Source organism: Anas acuta, chromosome 16 (genome assembly GCF_963932015.1).
Source record: "Anas acuta chromosome 16, bAnaAcu1.1, whole genome shotgun sequence".
In the NCBI taxonomy this organism is placed as follows: Eukaryota; Metazoa; Chordata; class Aves; order Anseriformes; family Anatidae; genus Anas; species Anas acuta.
The window spans coordinates 10,424,877-10,452,125 of NC_088994.1; the positions used below are offsets into that span (position 1 = coordinate 10,424,877).

Below are 27,249 nucleotides of genomic sequence, written 5' to 3' on the forward strand. Positions count from 1 at the left end.
ACTGTTAGTTTCATCCTTACCTTATCACAAGGAACAACGTCCCAGTGAAAGGCTTTAGTTCTCTTTGTCAAGGGAGAAAGGCTGCAGGGCTGTGGGAACACAGGTGGGGCTGGTGGCACCTCTGCCTTACTTATGGGAATTGGAGATGGTGATGCCAGGGCTGCTTCCCCTTCTGCAGGCTTTGTCCAGGAGTTTAAAGGTTTGTTCAAATCACTTGTTGCAGAACTCAAACCGAAATAGAGTGCCTCCTCTTTCTCTTCATTCAGAGCTACGGTAACATTCTCGTAATCAGCTTCAGAGGAGGTGTCTCCTTCAGATCCCTCCTGAGAGAGAGAGGTACCCTTGCACTGCTGACAGTACCTTTCTATGAGAGACACCCATTCATTCTGGAGCTTGCTGACATCCTCTGTCCTGTTATTTTGGACAGTAAAGGGTATTCGAAACCTGAAATTTAAGAATGCCATATATAAATGTAAGGAAGTGTAAATAACATGCTGACTAATACAACCATAGATATTTCTTATTAAGCAGAATGATGTTCAGCAGCTTTACTTGTCAAAGGAGCCTAGTGCTGCTGACTCTGACCTTTTCAGACAGAGTTAATTGCTTACGTGTCTAAGGTTAGAGAGCTGAAGCTTTGCCATATATTGACTTTGTGGTGCAGTTACCTCGTAATTCCTCTTCTCCACCTTGAGGGAAGGTGAACAATGTGCTAAGTCTTATGAGCTTGGTGCACAAGCTGGTCAGAACCTCTTCACATACGTGTGCAATCAAGCCGATTGGTATCTCTCCATTGACTCCTGACACAAGGACTAGACAAGCTTTTGTAGGAAGCATTTCAATGCCCCTTCTCAATTCCACTATGTGGTGCTTTTGATTCCATCTTAAAATACTCAAATCACTGTATGGCTATGGGAGGGTTTATCTACATAAATTTGATGGCCTCATTCCCCCCTAGCTGTATTTTCTTCTGGGACACTCAGATTCTCTGCTGCTTGACCTTGTTTTCAATTGTTCTGCTTTAACAAATTATTAATTAGCAATTATACTTACAAATAATTGTGTTCTTTGGTCTGGACTGAAAAGGTACCACATTCATTCTCCTTGCTGACACTCACATCACCACCTGACAAATTAATTGTATTCGTTACAGAGTGTGCATTCTTGCTCTCTCTTCCCAGACCTATGCAATACAAAGTCAATTCTCCTTCACGTAGTTGTACCAAGTACCTGGAGGGCAAGGAATAGAGATTCTGTTCATTCTTCACAGACTACTTATTTACACAGTCCTTGTCTTTGTTAAAGAATTTTCTACTGTCAATGAGTCACCACATATTAATACCATCTTCCATGGAACAGACAAAAAGTATCAACACTAAAGCACAAAATCTTTGAGATAAAGGCTTCTTACTCTCATCAGACACACAGTAAACAGTGACATAAAAGATGAACTTCCTGACTATGTCTATGATCAAATTAGACAAAATTAAGAACAAGATCTGTCTATTGACTAAAAATCACATACATCCTGTTAATTTATTAGCCACAGTCTGTCTCCCCGACTCATTTTATGCTTCTCATTGGCTTGTGATGGTAGTTCCTTAGGACTGGTAGCTTTTAACAGAATTTATTATGTGGCTGATCAGAGCATAATATGTTGAAGCTTCAGTTTCTGGGTCTTCCAGGTTTTTCTGCCACCAAGCTATAAACAAGCCACCAGGATATAAGTTAGTGCACAGCCTTATAACCCAATAACTCTCCCACGTGGAAATGCCTCAGCGCATGCTCTCTCTCCATGAGGACTGATCCTGGTCCCCTTCATTCCCACGAGTCATGTGGGAGAAGGGAGTAAATGCTCTCCACTCAAGGGCTTCCATCAGAATTCACTGTGCCGAAGTGTGGGTATTACTGATTCAAAGGATAAATTATTCCTGGCACAAATTGCCTCACCATAAAGTTTCTATGACAGTGAAATCTCCTGCTTCATTCTCTCCTCTAGGATTCTGCTCTGCTGCTTATAACAAAGGCCCCACATTCAACAAGTGCAGGGTTTTACTGTATGTGTTTTTTATTTTTATTTAAGCATTCAAATTCTCACTTTTCCTGAGGGTTAATGCATTTCTTTATCATTCTGACAGTCCTATCAGACCTTTCTTTCCCTCTACTCTCTCTTCAAGGTGTGGCTAGTTGATTAAGGTGTTATATGAAGAATTTAAATAAGTTTTGCAACACCAGAAGAATTAAACATAAAATATAAATTGCATCTATTCCCACATAAACAGTCAAAGTGATAAGAATTGCTTAATGGAGCTGGCAGTTATATTGATCTCTCCTTTCTTTAAAACAGGGACTTATAGTTTAATCGGATCTCCAGATGTTTCCACCATTATTTACTTTGCCAAAAAAGAGAGGATTAATATCAAGTGGGAAGCAACAAGGGCTTTGCTTCACAAGATAAATAAAAATCAATTTTTGTTTGTTAACAAACTTGTTAAATGTTGCAAGGTAACAAATCCTGAGACACACTTGAGGATAGTGTTTACAAGACATACAATAGTAGCCTTTTAAAAACAATTAAAATCATTTTATGTGAACTGTGAAGTCTTTTGAGATAATTGCCCCATGCAGATAATTACAATGTTAAATTTTTTTCATTAGTTTCTGCTAGATGGATTTTTTTCCCCTCTTTTTCTCTTGTTTGATAACATAAGCAATACCTGACCATGGGGGGAAAAAAAGATATTTTAGAAGCTGGTTCAAGAGAAGAGTGGGCTCTCTGTAGGATGGGCAGCCATTTGGCAAGTGAGAGTCAACATTCTCTAGCACAACTCCTACACTCCTTATCTGCTTTCCCAGTCTTTCTTTCCTTTTACTGTGACTGCAAATTGAATAAAAAGTAAATAGGTAAGTATAAAGTGCCATCATTAAAATCACTGACAACCATCATTGTTATATACTTGTGTTAGTAAAACACGCTAGGACTCCACCATTTGGGGCACCACTATTACACTAACAGTTAATTTCAATGTTTTCAACTCATGCAAATTGGGCATCTAAGTTTTAACTTTAAAAAGAAATTAAACAATTAACTTATTATCAACAAAATAAAATCTTAAAGTATTTGCCAGACAATTCAACATAATCTACAATCCAAAGGTCCATAAAGATATAGTTCATACTTCACCCATTCAGTGGATATAAAACTGTTCTGCTGCAAATCCAGCAGTCCTTCATGTATCACATCACATTCTGCAGATCTTCTAGAGCAGGACTCTTCTGGTCTTTTGTATGAGTTACTCTGTATAACTCTGCTCAGAAGGTATATTATCTATATAATAAGTGTCAGAGAGAGAGCATATTTTCCATATTAATTCCATTGAATCAGACACTAACAGGTGGATTTTTCAGCTACAAAAATATTGTCTACACCATAAGAACTGGCCAAATAGGTAATTTTTATTTATTTATTACTTTTATTTTTTAAGAATAAATAGGATCTTTTTATGATGCTTAACTACTTAACTGCAATTTTTTATCATGTCCACAATCCTAAACCTGTCTGTATAAGGAGAATAAAACTTTCTTCTGGAGATGTTACTCTAAAACATAATTTTACTTTTATAGTTCATATACAAAGCAATCTAAGACAAAGTTTCTGTTCAGTTCAGTTCAAGCCCAAGTAGTACTTGACTGATTTAATTAGAAATCTCAAATGAACCCAGAAGAAAAATTAAAGTTTGGCATAGATGAAAGTAGCATGGATTAAGGTGGGTGTGAATTTAAATGACTCTTGTTGTTATACTGTGCCTAATCTGAGTGTTCTTACCACAGAACAAGTGTACCTTTAAGCTTTTCTGCTAGACACAATTTTGAAAATTAAGCTAACTAGCCATGAGGTGCTGTCTGAAATAAAAGTTCCTTCCTATGTTGCAAACTGATAAGCTTCATGAGGGAGAAACCCCTCTGCAAAAGATTTTCTCACTAACAGGTTACTAAAGTCTAACCTCTTACTAAACTATTCCATGTTTTTTAAGAGTCTATATCTCAGCCTGAATAGTGCATCTGACTTTAGTGCTTCAGCAGTGGGATGACATGAATTCCAATACTTGACCCACCCCCAAACACGGTCAGTATCTGCACTCAGGTGAAAGGCTAATTTCACAACTTGAGTTTCTCAGATTTCAGTGTAGAGCCTAATTACATGAACTCCTTAGAATATTTGATTCAGCCTAGAACTCAAAAGGAGCTGAAACAGTTCATACAAAATCTTGCAAAAATTAATTGCACAAATACCTAGGCTGTCTTCCTCTGATAACTTTATAAGTACAGTATGTTTTGATGGTGAAAGAGGAACCACTAGCTCTTCTCCCTCTCCCCACTCCACCCACAGCATGAGGGTGGCCTCATTCATTCTTAAGAGTATGCATTTTTATAAATGTATGTATCATATAAAGAAAACAATCTCTTAGAAAACTTCAGTTAAAATCCAAATATGCATGACATCAGTTTTGTTTGCTTGATTTATACAACTAAGTCAGACCAACTGCCTTCAAGTTGTTGTTGAAAAAAAAAATGGATCTATCTTCATGTTACATCCCAAGCTAGTTGTAGATTTTTAGTCTTAGTGGCCAAACTTTATCCTGGACTCACATTCCTTTTGCTCTATGTATCAACATACACAGAATAAAGACATGCCTACTGCTTTGATTACACAATGCACAGCATAACAATTCCCATTTATGACTGGGACCTGCTGGGTCCATATCATAATATTAGCTGTTATTTATAGCAATCTATCTGTGGCAGTATAAAAACTTACCTTCCTTTTATCATCAAGAGACACTGCTTCCAGCTCATAATCTTGTCGCCCATGAAACACAATGCTGAAGCGTCTTCTTTCAGTATCTTCACAGGCTTTGACTTGTGAGAAAGGGAACTGTTTCTTAATAATTCCTTTTTCAAAGTTAAAAATTGTCTTTGTGTTGAAATCAATCTGGAACAGAAAGCTCTCATTACTTGATTCCGTCACTTCTCTTCACTGGAAGGGAAAGAGAGTGTCCCCAGTATCACCATGCAAGGACATTTAGATAAAGGATCAGCTTAGAGTACATATCTATTTTACCAATGATTAGAATAAAAAATGGCTTTCCATCATTGAGATACAGTACTGTATTTGTTTTAGCTACAAAACAAACAGGGGGAACACAGTTATAATGACTATCTATTTCTTTAGATGAATATGTATCGATTTATCATTCTGAAATATTAATTCTTTTGAAATTCTCCTTTTGTTATGAAACACAGTGCAGAAATTTCCCATAGCAGTAGTGGTAGCACAAACTAATGGCATGACCATCTCAGTAGAGATTCAATTACTAACTAGTTCAATCTAAAATGGAGTGAAGATGCTTATTTTTGCAACAGCACCTTCCATGTAAGGAAAAGAGGATATTTGTAATTTACTGGTAGATTACTTTCTGACACAAACATTATTATACTTTTAGATCTGATCTATCACATTTTTTTTGTCTATATATATATATATATACGTGAAGTGATATTAATAGTCAATAAAGTTATTTTTTTACTGCCTCCCAGCTGTAACAATTAAAAAGTGGTTGTTCCAAAATAAGATTGTGCAGTGGAATGATGATAATCTTATTTACAGTGTTAAAAACTGGCACAGACAGATTCCAATATCTGTTCTGCATGTCCACCCTTGCTGAGCAGAAACAGCTTTGCTGATACAATGAGATGTGAGTATTTACTGACTGTCCCACATCAGCAAGAGCGGCCCACAGAGAAGATAAGCTCAGATATTGCCTAGGTTAGATATTTACCTCTGATCATAAATGATTCCCGGCACCTTTCATTCATATACTGCAGACTGTGCTAACTGGATTTTAATACCATGGCCTTTTCCTCATTTCTGTTTATAGCAGGAAATCTCCAAAGCAGAATCATTCTCATTATTATCTGTGAGTTTTGATAGCTACTGGTAACTAGAGGACTGCAATTGCTCCAAATTTCCAAAATGAGTAAAACAAAACAAACAAATAAACAAACAAAACTGATAACCTTATGAGCAAAGTCAATAAGGTATTTGCCTTAAAATCTACGTTTGCATTTTAGCAAATAACCAGGAATAGCCAGGAAATAGGAATGTAATACTCCCCACAGACCCCAATTTGGCAGCCCTGAAAACTGCATTTCTCTCTTTATACACTGGGGGGACATAATTCTAGGATCAAAACCAAGTTTCTTTAAAACCACAATCAGAATCTTTAAATATTGACCAGAAAATCCTCCTGTTTCTAGTCATGTCATATAGCTCTGCCAGAAAAGAAAGGTGCAATGTGTGAAGTACGTGTACAATCTGTGATGAATGAGTATCTACACCAAATAAAGTGTCATTTTTAAATTAAAAACTTTTCACAGTGCTTTGTATTCTCAACTGGAACGAAGTTAACTGGAATGACTGCACTGAAGTCTATGAACCTGGTCCAATTTACACCTGCTGAGGCCCTGGCCCAGGAAATGAAAAATAAGATAGATGACATCTCTTTAGGACATGTTTGTTATTGTGATAGAGGGTTTGTGAACCTGTTGGGGAATGAATTTTAGCATTTGAAAAATAAATAAATGTTAGAAAACAACTTATTAAATCTTAAACACATTACTTGGAAATGAAAAATTTTCAGAAAGATCTGCCAAAATGTGTATTGTCACTGGGAATTCCTGAGTTCCTCTTACTTTCAGTGGGGCCTGAGATTCTGAGTATTCCCGGGTACATTTCTTCCCAAGTGTGTAAGTAGGTTTTAGGGGTTGCAGTTGAAATTACATTAGCAAAGTAACAAATAACAACTTCTCCAAGGCAAAGATAATAATAAATTATCTTTGTTAGAAATTTGGGGTTTTCTTAGAGATGAAACAACCTCTTAGATCATGAAGTTCACTCTACAGCCCTGTCTGGGGCTCAGTAAAAGGAGTTTCAGATATTATTCCCAGAATAGTTTTGGAGTAAAATGGAGACTATTTCTTCGTTATCTTGCACCCCACTGAACCACAGAACGTATAAAGTCATCTTGTAATATTTATTGAGCAACCTAAGTGTCTAATATTTTAAGTACCTAATATTCTTCAAAAGTAAGATTTTTTTAATTACCTGCAGAATTCGTTTCTGCCACCGATAGTGTTTGTATTTGTAGATACTAAAGTTAAATTGTGAGCCAGTTAGCAAATCCGGCGAATCCTAAAAAATAGAACAGAAATCAGCAATATGTCCACACTGTGTGTGGTGTTGTCTTGTTGTTGTAGTAGTTTTGTTTTGCTTTTTTATTATTATTATTCGTACACTCAAATACAATCATGTTCTCAGGTGAAATCACCTCAGTAAACAGTGATCAAACCGTGCTGGGGGCTTTGTACAAACACTCCACACGGAGATATGTGGAAGCACCCTCCTGGTCTGATTTTCACAGAATACCTGCAACTCCTGCTGAACTAATGGAGGGATCACAGATTTGGTTGGAAAACAAAATAGAGAGCAGAAAACAGGAAGGAGAGGAAGAAAAGAACAGAACGCCTGCAATTTTACCAAGTACATTTCAAAATACATGAGTATAAGCCATTTATTAAAGGCACTAACTAGCAAACAAGGGCTGTTGGTGACTTTAAAGAAAAATATTTACAAGCCCTTGAATATGGTGCATTAAAATGGCAAATCTTTGTTCCTTGAAATTAAGTGAGAGTATACAATTTGATATCTGATCTCTTACATCAGTCATATTGTTTGCATGGACAATGATTAATTTTACATCTTTGGGAAAATGCAGTAAGGGGAAGGTCATGATCCAAATATATTAAGTTTCATTTATTTCTAATAATTAGCTATCACAAAATCTTTAATGTGGCAAACGTATAAAAGGAATCCTTTCTTTTCTTACTCTGCGAATATATGTCCACATAGTCTTACACTGCTGAGTTCAATATTTTTGTTGTCTGCAGCCTTTCTGCAAAATTTATGTCACTTTTATTAGTACTTATTTTTGCTGCTTCTTCTACTTTTTTCCAGCCAAGAAGTTAATAAGCAGTTCAGAAAGATATTTTTTAAAATTCCAAAAAGCTCAGGTTTGTCTCAAAATCGCTGTTAGTTCCTGCCATGCAAGAAATTTTCAGATTGTGTCATTAGCACATCATAAGATTTCACTCCTTCCTGGAGATTCTCCCATAGGGAGGGTGGTTCAAAAACCCCGATCAGAAAGGGAACTAGCTAGTGAAAAGTTCTCCAAGGAATTCTCTGCTGGATAGAGATAGAAAGCAATGAGAGAGATACTGGACTGGGAATAAGTAGAGGAGTACAAGCCTGATGTATTAATTTATACAAGTAACCTATTCAGGGAAGAAGGAGGTTTGTAGGGACACATCCAATCTAAATTTAAAATACTTAATCCAGGTAATGACATGAATGTCACCACAGCACTTACATGAGATATCCATTGAACAGGACAACCGTAGCAGCAGATTTTAGCCTTTAGTACCAGACACATTTGGTTTGAGCTGGAATAAACTGGAAATGTATGTTTGCACAAATCGGGGCTGCAGCTTTGAAAGCAGCACAGATATGCTCCTAACACTCAAACACAGGCTTTCCAGAACAGGTTTGTACATTTGGATGTCTTGCAAAATAGATCAAACAGTGACCTTACCTTTTCAGCATACACCTCTTTCTGTGCCAAATGCAAAGCTCCTTCAATGCTCACTTCTTTATTTTTCACCATGTTCATAATTTTGAGGATTTTTTCCTGGCTTAACTGGAAAAAAAAGTCAATCAAATGTTTTTAAAGACTGTTTTTTCATCTGGCTATTGAGGATACTGACTGCTTGTGACAGTTGCAGCTACAGTTTCTGCCATAAAATTACAATTTCACTCATATTTTATGTTCTATCGACAACCTGCCCAGCAAATATAATCCCCCTTTGAAACCTGGTGAGAGTCCACAAGATATCAAATATACAGGGGCTTTTACAATTTTAGAAGATGGGGTGGTAATATCTGGAGACAGAACTGCCAGGAGGAAATCTTTTTAGTTAGAAAATCTGGCAAGAAGTGAAAACATCAATTTTGCATGCTTGCCTGTGTCTTACCCGTAGTGCAAAGTACTGCATATAAACAACATGAAAGCAAAATCAGACCATTCGAAATTTTCAGGGTGAAGGGGAGAGAAATTGATACCTGTACCACCAGGTACAGTTGTCACTTGAACTTGTGGGGATTGTAATACCAAACCAGAATAAAGCAAGAGAAAAGGAAAGTGGAGTAACTGGGCCACTTACACTGTAGAAGCTTTTTCACAGCCCTTCATAGGAGGAATAAACAACAGCCTTCTGAGACAGACTGAAGATTTCCCCAGTAAAATAGCCATTCCTGAGCAATAGCAGAACCAGAAATTTAGAAAAAACACGTACCAGAGCTCGGGACTTGTGCAAGAATCTTACTAACATGAGGGAAGTCACACTCCCACAAAGGAGTGGTTTGTTTTTTTTTCCTCTACAAAATATTCAACTCCTCATTCTGCTTACTTTTACCAAATCTTTGCGTCTATTGCTTGTTCCAGCAGATATGCTCAGGTTCAGCCTAGGAACCTGTGGTTCTTTTATCTGGTGGATTAGCTACAACAGTCAATTAGCTACAATATAGGATGTTTCCTACCTCCCTGGAGAATGACCTCCCCACCAGGAGATAAGTTTCTGTGGTAAAATCTTTCTTTCAAATCATCCTTTTTAAACTCTTCCACGTGGGGCTCTCCCATAAGAAAAGCCCTCTCCAGGAGCACTGCCCCGGCTGTGCAGTGAGAGGCACCTCAGTATCACAAGCAAATCCGAATTTGGCTACCCCAAGGATGAAGCACCGAGACCTCAACTGGTTTTGCTGCTTCTGCAACAGGAAAAAGAAGACAAAGAGCTAAAGCCAGGGATTGCTGGTGAGTGAGGGCTGCTGCCCAGGAGGGGATGGGTAAGCAGAGGTGGGGGCTCCCCCCACCAGCTTTACCACACAAAACTGGTGATCACTGCCCCAGCAGCAGCCCCCAAGCAGCTGGCCAGACACCAGAGGCAGATGGAGCAAGCAGCAGGGCTGCAGCTGCTTTGCCACCCCCAGCTCCTTCCTCTCCTGACCAGCCGCTTCCTTTATCTATGCCCACAGCTCTCCACGCATACAGCAGCTTCTCTGCTCAGAGCCCCAGGAAAGCGGCCTTGCAGCTGAACAAGATGCTGCCCACCCATCCAAGCACCACAGGTACTTAGCACGAGCCTGATGGGCAATGTAAAACAACCAGCTACACCCCAGAGGTCAGTGACTCGTAAATCCACATGTTGTCTCTTCTTCCCGGTCACACTACACTGAGCACACTTTAGCTTTCCTGATTTCCAACACAAGAACCCATTTCTGATCAAGAGACATGCTGCACGTTTTTTGCAGCCCACAAATAAAACTAGGAGTAAAAGAAGAAGAAATATTTTGTTTTTAAAGTCTTGGAATTTTCAATGCTAATATAAAGGTAACTTATAGCATAGCTCCCAGCTGCAAATAGCAATGTGAACAGCAAGGAAAGAATAAAAGCAGTCTGATAATTCATTCATACTTGCTGAGGCACATAAGGTTTCTACAATGACCTCCACATTCTGTATTTGAATTTTAAATGGCCATATATTTACACCACACACACACACTGTATACGATTAGATCTTAACAAGATAATTCCCTACTGAACAGGCTCTGTGTAGGCAAACAAGAATATGGATATATCTGAATTGAATAATATCGTTTCCTTAGGGCTAAATTCTACCAGCTTTAAAGTGCAAGATTCTATTGCAGGATTGCAATTCTTGATAGGAAGTTGGGTAGTCTTTTTGGAACTGTTAGGTCCTTTTCTATGGTGAAGGGTTCAAAGATTTTGCACCAGGATAAAAATAACATAAAGACAACATCATAGCCTTATGACAAACACACAGTCTGATTCACATAAACAAGAGAAGGATTTATCTCCTTCGCTTCAGCACACACGTAATTTAATGTAGGAGCTCAATTCTCATTTGAATTTCACAGTGGTGTTTGACAACATAACATATTGTGCACATCTGCAGGGGTGCTTCCTATGAATGGCCAAAAATCGGAGTTTCAGCTTCCAAAACATGAGGCTTTGAAGTCTTTTTATTTTTTTTTCCCCACAGGATATCGGTGACTCGTCCACCATCTCTGTTCTTGTGCAGCTCCATACTCTGCAGTGTGCCAAGCACTGGCTATTTTAAGGTCTGTCTTTCCAGGCAAATAGTCTATCCTGCACCAGGGAACCTCACCACAACATATCCACCAAAACCAAGACCCTTTCTTGTAATTCATTGTGTTTCTGATTTGCATTGCTGAAGATTTTCAAAAGCTCTTTTTTTCTTTTGTACAAAATTTGTATTCATATAAATTCACAAAAGTTAATGCATTTTTTTATCTACAAAATATTCAGCTCTTCGTTTTGCTCACTTTCACCAAAGCCATCTTTAGACCAGAATGAAATTCTGCCTATGACTTGAAAACAACAGGAAACATTTCTTAATTTTCTCAATAATGTATGAAGACAAATGTTTGCAAAAAAGGAGCAAATTGTTTTCTATATTGCAAATTCAGGAAGGTTAGGTAGTAAGTTAGACTGCTGACAGTTAATGCATTCCCCAGAGAGTGCTCAAAATTTGGTGCTTGGTACAGGTTATTTTTAACAGCACCTTCTTGTTTTAATGTCTCTGTTAGCTCTCTTTCTCTCTGCACATCTGTAAGTCAAGGGGGTGGGGGGAGGGTGGACACAACACATTTCAAAAGAGAGGCAAAAAAAGGCACTTTTCAGCTTATGAGATCTGTCAAAATTATTTGTCAGAAGTCTATCTGTCTATCTGGCTTTGTTTTTTGACATCTTAGCACAGTATTTTTACTTGCAAACAAGACTTGAGCAACAGATCCTGACCTTTATCGTTTTGTATCTGTGGGGCTTTTCTCTCAGCACATCACAATTTTTGTAATGCTCATATTTGTGTTTATTTTGGTTACTTTTTTTTTTTTTTTTTTCTTAAAAAGAAACAAGTTTTGTCAAACTATCCACCAAAATGCCACTAAGTCAGATCATGTTGTATTGCCTAATAGAATGTGACTGGTGCAGTGAAACAGAATGTTTCTATACCAGGTTGAATAACAAGACTTAGAAAATACCTTTTTTTCTATTATAAAATATGCACATTAAGAAAATACATGAGATTCCATTAATAATGCATTCATTTACCTGCCAGGTTAAAGAAGTTTGTTAAATACAGATTAAATTTTCTTCAGCCACCCAAAATTTGGTATAGCCACTTAGCCAGTCTTAAAGAAAAATCAACGCTTACAGTTGAAGGAAGAGCATGGGGCTTCAGGAATTCTCTATACATCCATTACTCTATAGGATGAGTTGTTCATATGTTTGTCCAAGATACAGTATAAAATGTGTTTAGTGGCAAGGTGAGAGATTTCTGGTTTATTCTTGGGCAGTTGCTAATGCAGTACTTTTCTCGACGCTTTATAGGACTTCCTGCCACTCTCCATCCACCCAGTATGATCTCACAACAGGCCCTAAGAGGTATGGAAGGTTTTACATGTAGTCCAAATGCAGTGGTAAATATCAGAAAAGGTCCCCAAATCTTCCGAGCATCAACCAAGAAAGAGGGGTTACAGCCACATCAGGAGAGTCATTTACAGCTGGTTGAACACAGCACACAGAGGCACACAGAGTGCAGGAAACCACTGAGGCATAAGACAGGCTAATGTCTTCCTGGGCCTGTTCCTTCCAACTCTTGTTCTGTAACGCCCACTGGCTCACATCCTCCAACCCACCACAGCATCACTGACTCCTGTAGAATCAGTAGAATCCCTTAGGCCCTCTAGGTTGCAATTCAGCACATGTAAGTCCTGTTTCTTTTTCTCTGTTACCTACAGAGGCATTTTAGCTATGTGATTTTTCCTCAGCATATTCATATTCCATTGAACATCCTACCTGCATCATAATAATATGACAGTAATCTAAAGCAAAAAGACTCCTGGAATGTGTGCACATACACCCGTGGAAAAAAAAGAGCAAGAAATCTGGATGTCAGTCAGCTATACATATGATCTCAATTATTGCAATACTGGGCTGATTCAGTAAAACATTATTTCAGGTTTACTCAGGTGAAGATCAGAGCTAATATGCACCAAGCTCTATCATTTCCTGTTACAACAAAGCCAAGTCATGCAGAAATCCTGCTCCCTGTACAAATGAGGAAATACTTTCATTCACATCTAGTCAAGCTATTAATTGCTCTTGCTAAGCATTCCTTACATTGTCTTTATTAAACATCAACAAGGTTAAACGTTCTCTGTTAGCTGCAAGGAGTAGGAGACAAACCAGTGTCTGGCTGCTGCAGGACCCAGAAGAAAGGCTGGAAGAGGGCTTCCTCCTCTTCTGCACTCCACAGAAGCATCTTCCTTTTAGCACTGCTAAGATCAGTTCTTTAAGAGACAAGGGGGCTCAAACCAAGAGGGAAGAGCCAAGTAGAGACTATGCATTTCTTTACAGAGGTCTCATGAATTTCTTGGCATTAGCCTGACTGAATGCTGGTTGTCTCCACAACAATGAATATTCTGTTTTAACATACTTGCCTGATGCTTTTTTTCATCCAGCATAGTGAAATATTTTCACTTCATTTCATTTAAATCTTTTTTTTTTTTTTTTAATATAGCTTTTAATAATAGATTTTTTTTCTACCTAACAAAGGAGGAAGAAGTGACTTAGAGGTAAAGCCTTCTGGGGATTTTCTGTTGAGTCAGTGCCTTCCAGCTGCAGTACACAACACTTTCTGGAAAGCAAATACAGTGGAGAAACTTAAAAATAAGTGCCAGGATACAATGCGGCGATTGACCTCGGGTGAAATTTCAAGCAGCAACTTCCTTCTCCAAGCTGTGCTTTTAAAGAAAATGCTTTTTTTTTTTTTCTTTTCCTCCAAATCAAAGGCACTGGCTTAGTTTACTGTAGTTTACTGAGAGTATTTGCCTTCTTTACAGTACGATGTTGAACTCCACTCTGCCTGCATGTTGAACATGTCATTTAAATGATTTTCAAGACAGCAGACACAATCTTGGTTGCCTTAAAAGTTACAGTTCTTATCAACTTTCATCTCCTAATGTATTCAGTTTCACCAGGCTTGAACTTGGCCCAAAGTGTACTGAGTGCTCCCATATATTTGTAGGGGAGTGGCTGTCTTCTATGTTTGGGGGTATCTGAAAAACCTTCACTTTTAATTTACATGAAATACCAATACAGATGACTGATGGGATATTTTTATGTGGCAATACCATCTTTTGTAGCCAGTCATAGAGATAGACTAATATTATTTGTCAAACAGTGCTGCTATTCATCAAGTAAATTATCCATCTGTAATAATGTTTGCATTATTTGTTCAGATCTATATCTGGCTGAATAATATCTGTCAACATTTATTCAAAGAAGGTATTCATCAAACAGTAGCTTGATTTCCCTGAAAACACTGGAAATTCTGCCACTTTCAGCAGGAGCTGAAGGAGCCCAAAGATATTTTCATATAATTTATTACATTATTGTAAAAATTAAGTACTACATCAAAAAATCCTAAAGAGCTAGCCTCAAAAATATTTTGGAATCTGAATCATAAATTGGATCCTAGTGAAATGTATACAGCACAGTGTACAATACAAAGTGATTATTCTTTCTTTCAGTTCTGAAGATTTCTCCATATTGAAGAATCTCTATACCTAAACTTCTCCTAAAGTCCCCTCTGAAAACCTGATGATTTATAGGTCTAACATGAAGCAATTACATCGGTGTTTCCCTCAATCACCACTTAACGGGCCCTCACGTTCTCAGCAGGACCCTCGTTCTAATAGCACTTGGAACCTGTCAGAAAACCACACTCGGAAAGTAATTACCAGAGGTGAAAAACCAAAGGGTATATTGAGTGGTGTTGCACAGGAGACTGACTTCATTTTGTTCTATTCAATGTTTTCACTAACAATCTGGCAATAGAGATTTTGCTTATTAAATTCACAGACATGAAGGTGGAAAGAACCACAGCAGGTTGCAACGGGTATTCAAATTCAAAACAAACTTGACAAATTAGAGAAGCACAATTCAACAAGTGGAAAAAAGTATCTTGAGAAAGTTCAGCAGAATTACCAGCTACACACAGGGTAGCTGAGGAACATATTTTCTTCAGAAAAAGACTCAGAAGTTATAGCAGGTTACAAACCAACACAAGTTAACAGCTTCACGCTGTTGCAATAAAACATCCCACTGGGAGGTTATAGACGGCAGCATAGTCTGCAAAACACATTGTCATCTTTCCAGTACTCAGCACTGATAAAGGCTTCTGCTGGAAGAGTGTGACGTTCTCCACATCTCCCAAAAAGAGGTGAGCAGGTTGGAGGGAGACCAGAACATGGTTAGAGCTCAAGCAAGAAGACAAACAAACAAACAAACAAAAAAAAAAAAACAAGCAAAGACCTATGGAGATACCTTTTGCAGCAAGCTTCAGATCATGAGAAATATAACAAGTTTTCCAATTTCTAACTTACATATCCTAGATCCTGTTTCAGCCAGGCTTATCCTAACAGCCTGGGCAATCTGAAGCAGGAAAGGGGGTGCCCTTGATTGTGCAGAGCCAAGCCCAGAGTGCTTTGGTTCTTCAGCACTCATTGAGATGAAATAGGACCAGTATATCAATGGCTATTCTGCTTTCTGCCCCACACTAGATACCAACTTTCAATCCAGTTTATTTAGTACTAACAACTAAGGCAAAGGTGGATGCTTCCAAGCAGCAATCTCGGAGTATAAAGACACAGTCTTACAGTTCTAAAGCTCCAAATAAAAATTCACAGCAGTTTGAACAGTATTTTAGGAGTTTTCCCTTCACACCTTTTTTATATCTCAGTCCAGTTGCTTACAAAGAAATAAAAGAAAGAACTTTGACTATTTAAAAACATGTTGTATTGCTAAAACTCATGGATTTTGTGATTTTGCTGCTTCACTTCACATTAAGTAGGTGCAACCTTGACTTAACCAATCCTAACATGGTATTTTTGTTGAATTGCTACTGTTTTTCTTCAAATAGCTACCAAAATATCTTCACAAGCAGCACTCACAACAGAAATTGAGACTGCAGAATATTTAGGTTGGATAAGTTTTCTGTGCCTGAAAGGTGCATGTTTGAAGTGCCCGTGTGCCTCCTGCCATACACTGACACACCACAAGATTCCTGGATGTGTGTGAAGTGTGTAGAGGGACAAACCACAGCATCTGCACCATACAATGAGCAGTGAAACTTTTCTGTTTCTCACATAGATTGTAATAATTAAAAAGTTAACTGGCCCATTTATTTTATGCTAAAAGTACACTAAGAAAGAATATTACTGTGAATAGGAGGGGAAAACTTTTATTGAAAGCTTTTCAACTGGTTTTATCAAGGCTGCAGCAAGGCATACCAATGAAAATGCGGAAGTTCTCAGCATGAAATAGTTTCCAGCTTGTGTGAAGGATGGCGAACATGTTCTATGTTCAATACCAAAATATAGGTTCACTCGATTTTCATTTTTTCCTTCATGATTAAGCATTAAATGAAGTTTACCTCTTCCACTGTCACTGTTTTTCTCCAAAATGTTGGTGGCCTCTACAGACACAAATTACATTAAAAATGTAAATAAAGTGAATCTTTTCTTTTAAGTAATTTTTTAATGTGATAAGATAGCTTTATTTCTTGCTGAATATTGTTGTCAGTACAAATGAATTAAGAGGATGCAACTGAATTAAGTAAATAGGTGCAGATTGCCTTTGAAGTAGCTACTATGGGAATATTTTCCAAAGCCTTCATTCAATTATAGTTTTATGCTAGGCACACTGAATACAGGAATAAAACTCCCATGGATTTCAGTTCCCTGCCACCACAGAAGCATGTAGTACATGTCCTGAATACATTAAATGACACTTCATTTCAAAACAATACTTAGTAAGCATGAATTTACTGTGTATTTTCTTGGTGTGTTAAGGTAAAACTTTAATGTTATACTACAAAATGGACTAAAATAGAATAAAGGAAGTTCATATAGAAGTATTTCAGCTTGTTACTAAAATAATAACATTCCATGCCTTTCGTTGTCGCAATTAAAATAATCCACAGTGATAAGAACTATCACGGATTATCATATTTGCTTATTAACATGATGGTCCAATTAATCTTGCGATAAAACAAAGATTACCAGGCTATTAAGCAGTGACATCTAATTATTTTGGAGAAAAGTATGCAATATTTCTCTTCACAGACTTACAATCTGATCTTGTGCCCTAGCGTCTTGTAAAAGCATATCAAGCAAGAATTTGGCTGCTAAAATTATTAAAAGCTGAACAATACACGATTCATTATACTCAAGGTTTATTAGATCACATTAGTTAACATGTGCTAAGCAACAAGTATGAAGTGCAAAACAGAGAAGGCAATACTGATTTCATGAATGTTTAAGTGAGAATTACTAGGTCTCCATGAATTCTACACTGTTTGAAATGTTTAATGAATAAACTCTTTATTATATTCCATTCAAAATAAGGTCTGAAACTTAAGGGAAAAAAAAAAAAATAGTATCTCTCTGCTGATGTCTCATTTCTTACCTAACCTCCTCCTCCTTCCCCTCCCACCTCCCCCCCCTTCATCCCAGGATTCTGGTTTGTTAATGAATCATCATAACAAAGTGTTTAGGCAAAAAGAGGCTCTTTCTCCTTGCCTCCCCCTCTCCTATAGTCTCCCCTTATACTCCAACAGATCTAGCAGAATATAGTCCTTGTCTATATATACACAACTTACACAACTTCACCACGTTCTTAAGGCTCCCCTACAAAAGCAGACTCCATTTTCCAAGGTCAACTTTCCTGGAACCAGCTCATTGTATATCTATTTATACTGTGTCTTTAAGTGTTTTCTTAAACTCAGGGAAAAAAAAAATAATCCCTTCAAAAAGATCTTTGACGACATATATTGTGCTGCCACATTCAGGAGGTTGTACCACACTGAGAATGAGACAAGACAGATAAAGGTCCAAATGGCTCTGTAGCAAGAAATTTCACTGAGGGATGTCAGCACCTACTGCTGTAAGGATGATGAGGAAGACATACCTGAGGATGCACTTCAGCCCCTCTCCCACAGGCATTTCCCCTGTTCTTTGTTCAATGGGCTATCTCCAACTGATTAGAAAATGTAAGAGAACTCAGTGCAGTCTCCCTGGGTCTTTTGATCTTACCTTACACAAGAAAGACATTCCCAAGTTTTGAGGATTTTTTAGATGAATCAAGGAAAAGTGAGCTCTGATTCCTACACAAAGTATTTTCACGTTGATGTTTAACTCTGTCTACAGTTGATTCTGGTTTTAAATATAAACGCAGCCTCCACAAAGCATGCACCACCTAGGTTCAAAACAAGAGGACCAAGGAACCTGACCTGTCTCAAAAGTCCTTTGCTCTGACCAACACTTGACATTAGCCGCAAGGAGCAGATTGCTCCAGGTCTATAACTGAGCTGGACCGACCACACAATATGTGAAGTCTTTAGAAGCCCCAGTAGGTCAGGAGAAAATTGGATTTCTTACTTGTAGTCTCACAAAAATAGCCCATCTCCAAAGCTACAGGAGCTCCTAGCTCCTCCTGAGGCTGGGTACATGTTCATGAATATATATATATCAGAAGATATGGAATCATTTGGTCTTATTTAAACAGAATTGATCCCTTGACATATATGCACAGTGAATATCTGCTTTAAGCTACCTTCGAAAAGACCAGGAAAAGAAAAGAATCACCTAAGAGAGGTGGCCTTTAACTAAAAGTCCAGCAAAAAAATTGTATGGGAAAGCCATAGGGATAAAAGTACTTTAAAGTGGTTGATTAAAGTAAAGCAGGCTAGAAAAGCAAAAGGGTTGACAACTGTTCCACCTTACATCAGCCCTCAGAAGACTTAGATGAAAAGCATCAGAAAGACATGCAGTCAGATTTTAAGAGAAGTTCACAAAAAGTTTCAAACATTTTTCTCAGGCTCAATTTAGCTTTGCAAATCACTTGGTGAACATACAACCTGAGCTTTATGCACATGCTTTATTGCAGGCCTTGGGGAGTGAAAGAAAGGAAAAAATATCACCATCTGGTTACAGCTTCCTTTTTTCTGATTCTCATTCATGTAAGCCCTTTCTGGTAGCAAGCATTTGGTTATTTCCACATCTGTGCTGCCCCTGACCTCCCCAGCAGTACCTGCCAAAATAAGAGCAATGATTCATAAGCTGCACCTCAGGCCTGTGCATCAGTGTTGGGCAATAAACACAGGGGCTGTAGACAGTAAAGAAAGAGAAAACACTTCCAGTCTGAATGTGTGCCTTTTCAACAGCATTGTCATCAACAGCTTCTCCAAATAAATCCCAGCACATCGTTACACTGAATAGTGCCAGATGGGACCTGTAACTTTATTACATTTCAGGTGTCATCTCCTCAGGTGAAGCAATTAATATCTGCCAAGCTGACTCAGTCTTTGGATGACCTGTTACACTGCCCTCAAAAACACTTGAAAGGCCATGCACGGTGATGTTGCATGGAGAGAACAAAATGCAAAATATGCCCTACGCCCTTCTTCCTCTTTGATGAGCCAAAGATGTTGATAAACCAAAAGAGGCTTCATACTCATTTGTGTTCTCACCCTGAGTTTGCCTAGAGCCTCACCTAGCAAATCTTTCTGTGAACATCTCGTAAAAGTGGAAGTACACCAACAGAGCAGACTTCTCCTTAGATATCATATTCTTCTCAAAGCACATAGTAATTGCAAGCCAAGCCACTCTTGGTAGCTGCCCAGAACCAACTTAGATCACTCCATCACACCTCCAACAAAACACACCCCTTCCTTTTAATTGCTCTTTACTCCAGGGACTCTCCACCAGTAGCTGCTATCAGCTTTCCTACCTAGAGGACAATTTTCCATGGCTTAATTTTCCAGGTAACAGACTTCCAAACACACAAGTATTGAAACCAGCAGAATGCTACAAAGACTATATATCTGTCATGCGCTCTCAGAGAAATGCAGTAGTGTTGCAAGCTGATGTATATTCAATTCTGACATATCAATCTTATCAAATACCAGTATGATTATCAAAAACTGCATTTGCCTATAATATAAAACACTATTTTCCCCCTCCAATTACCTTATGGAAATTTTTAGTGCAGATAATATATAGTATTAATAAATCCTCTCTAGCAGCAATAGAAAGACGGATCTTCTCTTTTTCCCCCTTCGTATCAGGAAAACCTTGCACATTTCAACTTTCTTAAGAATAAAGCAGAGTACAGAAAAATGTTGTTTCGTAACCACCCTCTGCAAACAATTTCTGATATATTAAACCAGTCCACGCTCATATTATGTGCTAATGAATTACATTAAACAATCTACTGCAAATTCCCTACCAATAAAACACAAAGTCATTTCAGTTTCTCGTATGCCACCTCTTCAGTTATGCACAACAAATAGCACTTTCACATAAGCCATAACAGTTTCTGTCTTTACCTGTGAAAAAGTGTCTTGTGTTCTTGTATTATCCATGTCTGTGAAAATTCTATTTGTTTCATCAGTATCCCATAGGGTTACAAACTATAGTTTATTCATGAATCACACCTGCTTTTCTACAGCACGGTTCTCGTTCTCTTCCTTTTTCTCTGCCTCTCTCTCTCTCTCTCATAAAATCTTACAGCCAATGGCTTTTATTAAGTCTTACTTCCTTTTTTTTTGCTGAGAACTGAAAGAAACAATAATGATGCTTTGCTTCCTTATGGCAGTTCTGTGAAAAGACAAAAAAGTAGAAGCTGTTTGCTTTTCTTGAACTGATATTTATGTTCCAGAGACTTCCTAAAGTCACTGAGCCATGAATGTTAAAATTATGACCTATTACTGCACATTGGATCTATCTCAACATCTAACACGTTAGTTAACAAAACAAATTCTATACTAAATGTGGCAAAGTTTGCCTAAAGAACTGCAAATACAATAGGCAATTTTCACAGCAATATTTTTATGCACGGCAGCGATCTTTAATGTATGTCTTCAAACTCTACCATGAGTATGTGCATATTGGATCAAAGCATAAATGCACCTGCAGGTTATCTTACAAGATTTCTGTAAAAATGAACAATAGTTTAGACTCTGCCTTTGTAATCTGTATTTGAAGAGAGTCTAGTGATTAGAAGAGTAGATTAAGAGTAAAACATTCTTGAAATCTGACCCCACATTTGACAAAAGTTTTTTAGCAGCTACAAACAAAATAAACCTTGGTTCCCCTTACTGTGTATGGTGACTTCTATTAACACAAAACTTTGTGGAAATTAGATTTAAATTTCTGAACAGATGTGGCTGAAAGGCAGACTTCATATTTGGAAATTTATTCTGCTACAAATACAAGCTAAAAGGAAGACAAAAAAAAAATCCCCAAAATTTGATTTTTAAAAACATGACAGGAATTTAAAAGCTTTGTTCTGATGGTGGGTCTCATTTCAGCTTTTCTGTACTATACTAATGGCAAGGCATCCTGAACTAGGGCTGCAGTCAGAGACAAGCTGTGGAGACTTGGCCAACCCATTCACATTGCAGGCAGGTCTTCAGATGCCAGAGAAAGGTCTGAAATTTGTGCCTAAGACCAGGCTCTGACAGCCACAGAGGATCAATGGCTTCATGAACAAGACCCCTTAAGCTCACACATGCTGTAAATTGTAGACAGACCCAGAGAGACCACAACAGCAAATGTGTGGGAGGAAAGGGATTAGAAATTGATTCTCCCAAGATTACTTAAGGCAATACAAATAGAAAGAAAGGTCAATGTATGTTAATATAAACAATTTTTAATCATTTGAACTAATTAAAAAATATCTCCTACTCTTTGAAAGAATGTTAGCTTAACAAAGGTCAATAACGTAACAAGGTCCAACTAAGTCCAGAACTTCTAAAGAAATATTTTTTGAAAGACTGTGTTTTAATGCTTTCAGTTCTGACTGTTCTATGTCCAGCATGACAGGATTGAAATTTTTCACAAAAAATGGAAAATGAAATCATGGGAAGCATGTTTCTTTGACAGCTCTCCTAAGTCATTTGCTTAAAATAAAATAGCAACTAGTTCATCCAGAATCAAATTTGTAATATTGGCCTATTCCCCCTTTGAGTCTCCAGCCCTTGAGGGACTGATTTTCCTTTTAAATGAAAGAATCAAGGAATGTTTTTGTATAATGTAATTACAGTACTGCAGAATATTTTAGAATGGGAAAATGACAGGTTTCTCTTATAAAGGTTCTACAGAGATATTAGATAGGCTTTTTTTTCCTTCTGCTCTCTGCTGAACAGCATTTTCTGCAAGGCTACGAAGTATGTGAGAAAGCAGTTAATCAGAACAGAGCTCAATTGCTACTTTTAGAGCAAACATTTTCAATTAATCTGAAGTCGTTAATTACACCTTCCTTTATTAAAGGCTCTGGTGTAATTTTCTTTTTTTCTTCCAAGTTAATTGATTCAAACATATGCCAGGATCATGCATTGCAGCAAACACATGGGAAAATTCTGTACTTATATACACAACCTCCAGTGAAGAAGAAAACAATACAGAAAAGGGTTTTGAACCAACATGCAAGAACCAGAACACTGTGTGTTTGTTTTTTGTTTTTTTTTGACTGATACACAAAGTAAATGTTTTGTATCAGAAACACTTATTTTACTTCAGAGCAACATACACAGCTCTGGCAATAGGAAAAAGACAATTTTGAAAACTCTTTTCCTTCTATTTTGGTACTTACACTAAGTGCATTTGCTGCCAAGCAGGTGCATCTTTCGCATGGAGAAGCATACCCTGCCTTGCTTTGACCTTGCTGAAAGTGCTGTTGCCTGTCTGACTTGCTGGCCACGATCACTAAGACTAGTCCCACTCCCTCCAGCACAAACCTGTCATGCTTCATTAGACTTTTTAGCCTAAAAAGACAATTAAGATGTCTCGGATTTACAGAGATTTTGAACAGATTTTTCCTTGGTTTTCATGCCCAACCTCAAATGTGAACCTCCATGTCAGCCTCCTGATTTGCTGTCCTGCTTCTCACATCCACCAGGGCCCTTGCATGAATGACTTCAAATGCCAAAAATCAGATATTTTCTTACCCACTTTTTAAAAATGCTAAATCCACATGAGTTTTCCAATAGCATATTGTGGATAACACTGCATGAACTTATTTTGTGTTTTTGTGGAACTTCAAAAAAAAAGTTCTGAGACAAGTGCACTTCAGAAGCACCAAGCAATAGAACAAGAATAAATGGCCTTAAATTGCACCAGGTGGGGTTAGGTTGGGTATTAAGAAAAATTTCTTCACTGCAAGGGTTATGAAGTATGAGAACAGGTTACCCAGGGAAGTAGTTGAGTCGCCTTCCCTGGAGATCTTCAAAAACCACGTAGACGTAGTGCTTAGTGACGTGGTTTAAGGGCAGACTTGGCAGTGCTAGTTCAAAGGACTAGATGATCTTAGAGGTCTTTTCCAACCTAAATGATTCTGATTCTATCAACCAGAAATATTTCTTTAATAAGCAAAAGACCAAAAAAAAAAAAAGTGTCAATTTTTTGTTTCATTAAAGAATTTTCCTAAACATCTGTATACCCAAGAAAAGAACATCATGAAATAAGTCATTTGAGGCTGAAAAATTAGTCTTGTTTCAACACATCAAAATGATCCATCCCCCCTTTTAAAAATAAATAAATAAATAAGAAAAATCGTTTATAAGTTCATTTTAAAAAATTTTGTTTCTCTTTGAAGCACAAATATTTCAGCAAGGCTGGAATGCCCTCCAAAAATATTTTAGACTTGAGAAACAAAGCCTTTCTCTGGAAATTGTTTTACCTCAGAATTACTGCCCAAACCTATAAGTGGGCCCTTTCGTTCTTTTCTCTGTGCAATGGTGTTGAAAATGAGAGGAAGCTGCAACTCCTAATGACTCCATTGTGTAAGGTGAGGCTTGACCTAGTGCAACTGCGAGCGTACCAAGGGTGCTAATCAGCAGACAGTGAAGTGAGGAGACGTGCCAATAGTAAATCAAGGAAAAAAAAAAAAAACTTAGGAGGTGTGGAGGAGGGGAAGATGAGCAATTGAAGAGAGAACAGTTCACTTTTCTAATGGAGGTATGAAGAAAGGAGAAAAAGGCTGAAAGGCACAGAAGCAGTAGAACACCTCCTCTGAAGGAAGCATATCGTAATTACAAATACAGGTTTTAGCTAGGTTAACAGGTGGAGCAAGGAACTATGTGAGATACCGAAAAAGAAACATCCTGGCATTAAGAGCTGGCACAATAAAGCACTTACATGCACTGCTCAGCAACCAAAGGAGAGACATTGCCTTGAACTTCAAACACAAAAGACAAAAACGGTTGTCAGTGAGAAGGGAGGGCAGGTCGAGGGACACTCCTAGGTGCGAAGGAGAACCCCAGAAAAATACCTGACCCAGAGGCTGCTGGGCCCGTGTTTTACACCAAATGTCTGCAGTGATCAGCTGGCTGAGCACGGGCATCCTTCCTCCCCCACCTCCTCCTGCCACAGAAGCTTCACGGTTTGGGGGTTTAATTATTCTATCTCAGTTACTGTTTTAAAGCCACCAGTTTAGCAGCCCTGGGGGGGCTTTACAACATGAGCAGCCTTGCCAGCATGCTGCAGCCCATGACTCAGTCTCAGCCAGATCCTCCAGGATGAAAGGGGAGGATAAAAGGAGTGGCCAGCCTGGTCCTCCTCACACCTGGAAGTGCTAATTCTCACGCAGCCATGTTTACTTTTACAGAGACAGAGGATGTCTGGGGCTATGCTGTAGGGGTAATTTAAATTTTCACAGTGCTTAGAGCCCCTTCTTTCCCTCTCCACCCTGTGATGGATGAGAACAGTGGAAGGCCACTGATAAATATTTCAAGGCGTAAGTTCCTATAGACACCACACACACCTTTACATTAAAATAATAATAATTAATTAATAATAAATAAATAAATAAGAAAAAAGCCAAGAAGGCTCTTTCTTATGCCTAGGATTTGGGAAGGGGTAATTCTCCCTCAATCTACTTGAGTACAGCAAGAGGGCATGGAAAGCCCTGATACAGATATGTTCATTTCAGTTCCCTTTCACAGGGAAGCTGATTCCAGCACAGCAGACAGAGGGAAAGAAGCACAGCCCAGAGCCACCTCAGAAAGCACCTTGCTCCCAGGAAAGGGGCAGCAGGGTTTGTCCCTGCTCCAGAGAAAAGCTGCTGCCCTGCCAGGAAGTGAAGGTCACTTTTTCCTGCCTCTGCCACTATCTAAAAGGAGTCAGTCTGGGCTCAGAGCCTGTTCGGTAAGCACTTTCTCCTGTTCTCTGCATACTCGCAGAGGGGCTGCACTGCAGGGAATAGGGCCACCACTGTCATCATCACCTTTTCCCTTTGGGTTGGCCTGTCAGAGAAGCTCAAGAGGCTGCATATGACCAGGGAATGATATGCTGACTCCTTTAAAGAGTTGAGTAAAAATCCACATGAGAGTTGACAGATCTCGTGTCTGGCACGGCTTGTGAGTCTGCAGCAGCAGGCACTGGGGCCGCACCTTGCAGGTGTAACAGCAGCACAAACAGCAGCAGTGGCCAGCCACTTGGCAGCACGCTGGGATGGCTACAAGGAAATAGAGGTATTTACAGAGAGAAGTAAGGATTTGCAAGAAATGGAGGAAGTGAGGGAAGGGGATATTTTCCAAGTTTTCTGCCTCTACAGACACAGGTGAATAAGACCCAGATGATATGCAAATTCCTTCAGAGTGCTTTGAATTCTGTGGAAATGTTTGGCTCAGTGGAGAAGCCAAGAAGTATCCAAATAGAAACCCTTGGCAATTTAAAAGAAAATGTTTTTAAATTAAATCACATAAATCACCTAAATATCACCTCTGCTTTCTAACACATGCAAAAATCCAATAGTTTGAAGCAAAGTGGATATTTTAGGCTGAAATGAACATTCTCATCTTCATTACAGCGACCATGCCAGCAAGTACTGAATGAAACAGGAAAACCAACCAAAAGTGAGAAGGAAACTCTCTTTCAGGGTTATTTGCCTTTCCTGTTTCCCCAGTGAATATCTAGCACAGAAATTGATCATGTTGCAAGTTTTAGGTATTTCTTTTTGACCCAATTTTGATCCTGGTTTTAAGCAAGAAAAATATTTATGCGCAACAGATTGTGCTACGCTGAAATGGAAGATCCCCTGTGCATTAAATGCAAGAAAATAAAGGAGGTGGGGAGTTGAATGAAAGATTAATAATTTAAAATGAAAACTTCTGACAAGCATGAGTCCATGAAGTTAAATTCAGGTTGAGAGTGACATCTAGTGATGCTCAGACACAATCCTCACACGACTGTTGCCAGTATTTGCAATGTTTTCACCTATAAAACCTTTACAAGGTACACAAAGTCATAATGCTTAATTTCTTCTACATTTGTGTAAATTTCTTAAGCTGAAAGTGAAAATAACATATTGTGATATGAAGAAGCAGTAGTTTATGTTCAGCCTTTCCACCTGAACTCAGACTAGGTCATGTCTGAATCCTGGCAGGTGGGAGCCCAGACTCCCCATCCTCCTGTCCAGGTCAGGAGCGAGCACATTCTGGAGCCGTAAGTCAGAATTTCTCAACTTCATTATAGTTTTCTTGTTCAGTTCATAGCTGTGATTTTGAACTAAGGACCAAGAAAAAGCTTGCTGGAAAAGTTAATTGAATTTACATGACAATCTCTGCAGTTTTTCTGGCGTGGGGGTTTATTTTCAATGCAGAGGTAACTTGAGCTAGCTCTTTCTCCTTCCTTGAAGCCTGTCCACACAAAAGCACAGATTACAAATGTGCCAAGGTTTGGACAACACTCACCATGACAGCCAGACAGGGACAGCTGGGAAGGACGAGGCAGCTAGGCCAGGACTGGCAGCGGGGCTGTGTGTCTGACCCTGCAGGGTGCTCGGACACCCAGGGGCCGCCAGCCTGCAAGAATGCCCCAGAGCTGGGCAGGGAAGGCCACACCAGCCCCACTGGCTGGATATGCAGAGAATTTGAACAGTTTCTATACGTTTCACCAGAAACACAGCAAAA

The 27,249-nt window shown here is 38.5% G+C and overlaps 1 protein-coding gene across 4 annotated transcripts in view; it reads right to left on the minus strand.

Moving 5' to 3' along the window:
• LOC137865433 (uncharacterized) overlaps nucleotides 1-27,249 on the minus strand; it is a 74,593-nt gene that overhangs the window by 22,332 nt on the left and 25,012 nt on the right. The window contains exons 1-8 of one of the 4 annotated variants that reach the window (XM_068700518.1): nucleotides 20,665-20,815; nucleotides 9,337-9,427; nucleotides 8,709-8,813; nucleotides 7,166-7,252; nucleotides 4,820-4,993; nucleotides 3,180-3,328; nucleotides 1,054-1,230; nucleotides 21-444 (exon numbers count right to left, since the gene is read on the minus strand). In XM_068700518.1, coding sequence (XP_068556619.1) covers nucleotides 21-444; nucleotides 1,054-1,230; nucleotides 3,180-3,328; nucleotides 4,820-4,993; nucleotides 7,166-7,252; nucleotides 8,709-8,786 — 1,089 coding nt within the window. In that variant the 5' untranslated portion in view covers nucleotides 8,787-8,813; nucleotides 9,337-9,427; nucleotides 20,665-20,815. Of the gene's footprint in view, nucleotides 1-20; nucleotides 445-1,053; nucleotides 1,231-3,179; nucleotides 3,329-4,819; nucleotides 4,994-7,165; nucleotides 7,253-8,708; nucleotides 8,814-9,336; nucleotides 9,428-20,664; nucleotides 20,833-24,475; nucleotides 24,613-27,249 lie in introns of those variants that run through there. The other 3 variants (XM_068700519.1, XM_068700517.1, XM_068700516.1) reach the window with 3 other exon arrangements.